The 5,660-nt window shown below is 36.4% G+C and overlaps 1 protein-coding gene across 3 annotated transcripts in view; it reads left to right on the forward strand.

The window, feature by feature from the left end:
* The first annotated feature begins 236 nt into the window (after positions 1–236).
* The window catches only part of nav1b (neuron navigator 1b), a 76,569-nt gene continuing 71,145 nt past the window's right edge, over positions 237–5,660 (forward strand). For 2 of the 3 annotated variants that reach the window (XM_084425269.1, XM_084425270.1), the window contains exons 1-2: positions 237–2,186; positions 2,946–3,034. In XM_084425269.1, the coding sequence (XP_084281395.1) occupies positions 1,507–2,186; positions 2,946–3,034 (769 nt within the window). In that variant the 5' untranslated portion in view covers positions 237–1,506. The remainder of the gene's footprint in view (positions 2,187–2,945; positions 3,035–5,660) is intronic. The other variant, XM_084425273.1, reaches the window with a different exon arrangement.

Here is a 5,660-nt window from a genome sequence, read left to right on the forward strand (position 1 = left end):
CAGAACCAGGTGTTAATATATGAGCATTATGACAGATTTATATGGCCATGAGTGATCACTGCAGTCATGTGACTCAGGGCTTCTTATGGCACAGGATAAATCAAAACATTTAATTTGAGCAGACGTGGACACCAGTGAGACTCTACAGGCACAATAGAGGTCCTATTATTGGGAAGAAGGGGACACTTTTGGTGCCAGTCACTGGAAGAGCTTGAGAAGTGGCAGACAGAGCTGGCAGTGCATGCTGGGAGTGTCGAGTGGTGCCAGTCTGTCAGCAGACCTCTGATCAAACCCCTCCAGAGAAGAGCAGCGCTCCGGCCAAACACACTGCAGTGTGTCACTGAGTCCTGATTATTATTATCGCATATGCAAATGAGCTTGTAAAAAAAAATTCACTGGTATTTTTAAACCACTTTTATTGACATTTGTATGTAGCTAATCTCGCTGTTATCATGGCGATGTGGAATGCAGAGAGTAAATAAAATTTCAAACATGTAAGAACAGAATAATTGACTGTTCCATTTATTAAATAAATATTCGTATATGTATTATTAATTTACACGTCATCCTAAGATGATTTATTTTATTTTATTTTATTTTATTTTATTTTATTTTATTTTATTTTATTTTATTTTATTTTATTTTATTTTATTATTTTTATAAAAAATATATATATTTATTTTATTTTATTTATTGATCCATTATGCTCTCTTCTCTTGTACTATATTTGTGAATGGGACCAAACATGCAAATCATTATTTAATTTAATTTTCTTTTATTTGACTTTATTTTATTTTATTATTTTTATTTAAAAAAAATTATTTTATTTTATTTTATTTATTGATCCGTTATGCTCTCTTCTCTTGTACTATATTTGTGAATGGGACCAAACATGCAAATCATTATTTAATTTAATTTTCTTTTATTTGACTTTATTTTATTTTATTATTTTTATTTAAAAAAAATTATTTTATTTTATTTTATTTATTGATCCGTTATGCTCTCTTCTCTTGTACTATATTTGTGAATGGGACCAAACATGCAAATCATTATTTTATTTTATTTTATTTTATTTTATTTTATTTTATTTTATTTTATTTTATTTTATTTTATTATTTTTATTTAAAAAAAAATATTTATTTTATTTTATTTATTGATCTGTTATGCTCTCTTCTCTTGTACTATATTTGTGAATGAGACCAAACAATTTTTAAAATGCAAATCATTATATTATATTATAATTTGTATTATAATATTTAAATTTACCCAACCTCCACTGATGATTTGTATTACATTTTTTATTGATTTGTTACTTTCTTTTCTCTTGTAATATATTCATGTACGAGAGCAAACAATCTTTGAAATGCAAATCATGCTGTCATCTTGCCTTCCTTAATGTTTAGTCATGATTATTATTGTTTACTTTTAATTTCATTGTGCTGTTTTGAAATCCAGCCCTCTCATAGATAGAAGACGAATAGTTGTACTGACCTGTCAGATCTGATCATGTCATCTCATGCAGAGCTTCTTCTGGTGATGAGCGCCGAGATGAGCATGAAGACGATGTCTCAGAGCAGCTCTGGTATCCCTCTGCCACAAACCCTCTCCAAACACGACACCAAGAGCTTGCGAGGTCCGGCCGGTGGAAGAACCGTGTTATCTTCCTCAACCTCATCCATATCTTCTCTTTCGGTCTCAAAGGACTTTCTCAAAGGGACAGGGTTGAGAAAGCAGTCTGCACTGAGAGCTCAGGGGACGTCCGGTGGCACAAACAGGCCTTCGTCTGCTCCCCGTTCAGCCCAAAACAGCCCACATGTGCTTAAAAGAGAGAACACCTACTTGAAAAACACACGGGACCTGCGGAGGGGCTCGCTGCCCCGGGATGGATTCAGAGACATGGAGAGACTCTCCAACCAGAACTGGAGATCTGGGCATCATCACTTCAGGAGTCTAGACAATGAGGAGGAATCGGGTCAAGCCCTTCGGAAGCCGACTAATGGGAACGTCATCTGGGAAACGTCAGCTGGCATTCAAAGGGACTTTCAAAAGCAGCGTATGAAAATGCAGACTCGTGTTGATGGAGACAGAGGGAGGACTGCATCCAAACCACAGATCGGTGTCACCAACACGTGTCCTGAAGGCAGAGAGTCTCCACGGATGGCACATGTGGCTCCCTTCAGATTCAGGTGAGATTTTTCATTTCTTGCGGTTGGTTTATATTGGACATATGTTGCCGATACTTAATTGTGCATGCTCAATTTATCCATTTTTATCATTTAAATTACTTTGCCATCATCTGATGCTCACTTAAAGTTCAACTGTCATGCTAATAATTTAATAACAGTAGCATATATTTTTCATAATGTACTTTATAACGCTGTGATGCCTAAATTCACTTCTAGCATTTAGAATCTTTTTCTTTTCTTTTTTTGCTGTTTTATTAAATTTTTTATTTAATAGCAAAATAGTAAAGAGTTCTTATGTAAATAGTATTTTTTTAGGCTTACTTTATAGGTTTATACTTATAATTGTAAATCATTTTTGGTTTATTGTATTGGTCAGAATTAAAAAAAAAAATGTCAATGTGATTTTTAAGACATAATTACGATTTTCTTAAAATGAAATGCCACTATGAAATTTTACCATTAATATTGCTATATATATATATATTAAACTTTTATGTTAAATGCGATTCAACTTTTTTTAAAGCTATATATATATGTATATATCTATTCTGTAACTGTATGGGTAATATTGTCTCATTTGTATTTGTTCTAATACTAATCTAAATAAATACAAATTTGTTCTGTATTTATAAATATAATTTTTTAAGAAACATCTGAGACATAATTGATGCTGAAATAAGGTCTCATCCTTTAAGTTAATATGCTTTAAACACTATAAAAACTCCCACTCTCTCTCTTGTTCACCTTTGGTCTCCTCAGGCTGCAGGTTCGAGAGGACACTGAAGCTTCTCTGGAGGATCTCAGTGATTGTTCCTCGGACTCTATGGAAATGTGCTGTGAGGATCTGAGTGAGTCTCTGCTAATATATTCAATATTCATGAATGCTGCGGCTGCGTCCGAAACCGCATACTCTCTCGAGCAGGTACTTATTTTGAATAAGTGATCACTCCACGACTGTAATGACTGTAATTACTTTATGAATGTAATCTGGACATTCGCCATGTTATTACTGTCACGTGTCCTAACAGCATCAGTTACGGCAATTCACTGCCATTCACAAATCCTCTCCTGTGGCCTCATGGGATAGTAAAGTGTCCATCATATGCACGGGTACTTTTAGCCTCTCTTCTATGAGTACTGTGAGTTCAGACTTACCTTTTTTTTTTGTCACACACTGTTTTTCACCAACTATATAATAGAGAAGTATGTGATTTCGGTTGCAGCCAAAGTCTTTCTTCTATATTGCAGTAAACTGTAGTGAGATTACTGTCGGTCTGAGATTGTTGTTAGTGTCTGATATCATCTCAGTACCTTGTTTTGTGAGGGATGCTATTATTCAGATTGATAAGAACTATAAGCAGATGCTGGTGTTGTAAAGTATGATTGCTAGTCCATGTGAGGAGATTCGTGGCTTTGCTGATGTATGTAACTCTCAAGCTATTTTCAAATAGATTTCAGCAGACCACACGGCTCTATATAGACCTCATATCTCAGTGAAATACTGTATAATACTGTAATGCTGGTCATATATATATAAATTTACACCAGCTTGCAAGCGATGCATCATGGAACAAATGGTTAGCCAATCATAAGAGAGCTAATTAACCAATAAGCTTAATAATCTTAATTGAAGCTGCGCATTACAGTGATTTTTTTTTACCATGGTTAAAGTCTTTTAGGCCCTCTGCTTGCTTCATTAGTGTCAGTAAACTTCTGTGACTTAATTTTACACAATATATTTTGAGAAGCAAATTCTGAGATATGAGAAAAACGTGCAACACTATGGGCCCAATCTTGCACACAGCGCAATTGACTTTGTACACGACGCATGTGTCATTCCTATTTTGCACCCGCGCACAGCAGACTTTTCCCTCCACAGACGCACGTCGGTAAATTAGGAAATGAACTTGCGCTCCCGGGGGTGGTTCAGCGAAAAGAGGAGGCGTGTTCTGGCGCAAACGTTCCCTGGTGCTATTTTACAGGTTTAGAAAACAATTCCGCCACTGACCAGGAAAAACCTAGTCTAAAGTCAGTGGCGCTTTGCGCATGTTATTCATATGCTATTTTAAGGGCGCATGCTTGGCCATAATCAATGTAGCGTGTGCACAACGCGCGTACACTTTGCTTATCTCATCTACACACAGACGCAGCAGTTCTCATTTTTAGAAAACCATACATTATTACAAGGAAAAATATTACCACACGAGGGAAATCATTGTTGTGTCAATGAAGATGTGAAAAAATAGGCATAAATCTAGCTTACAAATTTACCCAAATTATTATACGCCTGTTTAACCGAAGCTAATTTGGGTTTCTCCATCCCCATACAATGTCACTTCTGTGTATTTTACGGCCCTGACGAGAACGTCGGGTCTCCTCGGCCTTGAACCGCTCCTGGCGTGCGCCTGGCAAATCCGCCGTTATAATAGCAATCCGCCATGGAACAAGCACGCCTGCTCTTAAAGGGAATGTGAGATGATGCTCTGATTGGTTTATTTCACGTTACGCCCAAACCACACCTATGAGTAATGAAGCTACTTCAGACCAACCCATTTTAGATTTGCGTCGGGCGCAAGAGTCATTTATCCCGCCGGTATAATAGCAACAGCGCCCAAGACCCGCCCACAAAGTTACTTGCGTGTCGCGCTTGATACTTGCGTTTCAGATCGTTAAAATAGGGCCCTATGAGTCTTTACAGACGGCGTTCACATGTTTCACATTAATATACAGCATGTGTGCAGGGAGACATAAGATTTATTTTCTGTGTCACTCAGTAATTCGTCAGAGGGGTGTGATTTTAATGTAAGAATGATGGCACGTGAACAAACAAACAAACAGACAAGCACAGCCATATGTTCCCACATCCGCACACAAACACTGAATGAAACGCAAGCACATGTGCGTAATACATCAGTGTGGTGTAATGGCAGCAGCTGACCAGCTACAGATGCCAGCAACCCATGGGATGTTCTCATGTCTGCAAACATCTGCACTGCTGGCCAACCACAGTCTCCGGATGGGATCCAGATGTTTGGAGAACCTTTGGCTTTCTCTAGAGAGAGGGCGGTAGTCACACCAGAATGTGTGTTTCATATTTTATCGAGAGAAAACGGCGAGCTCTCTCACCTAATACGTGTCAAAATCCGGCGGTGTTTTGTGTCAGCGCTGGACCACAGCGATATATAATGTACATAAGAAAACATCCCGTGTGGAAGAGAAGAACAGATCTTTTAATACTGTTTTCTTTTAGACTTTTGAGCTCTCTATAATATATTGAATGTTTCTTTTAGACCTAACTTAGATTAACTGGATAATTTCATATATATGTATATATATGTATATATATGTGTATATATATATATATATATATATATATATATATATATATACACACACACATACATACATACATACATACAAAATATATTTTAAATATATACTTATATATACTTTTTCTCCCTTTTTAATATTTTA

This window comes from Rutilus rutilus, assembly GCF_951802725.1.
Source record: "Rutilus rutilus genome assembly, chromosome: 12".
Taxonomy (NCBI): Eukaryota; Metazoa; Chordata; class Actinopteri; order Cypriniformes; family Leuciscidae; genus Rutilus; species Rutilus rutilus.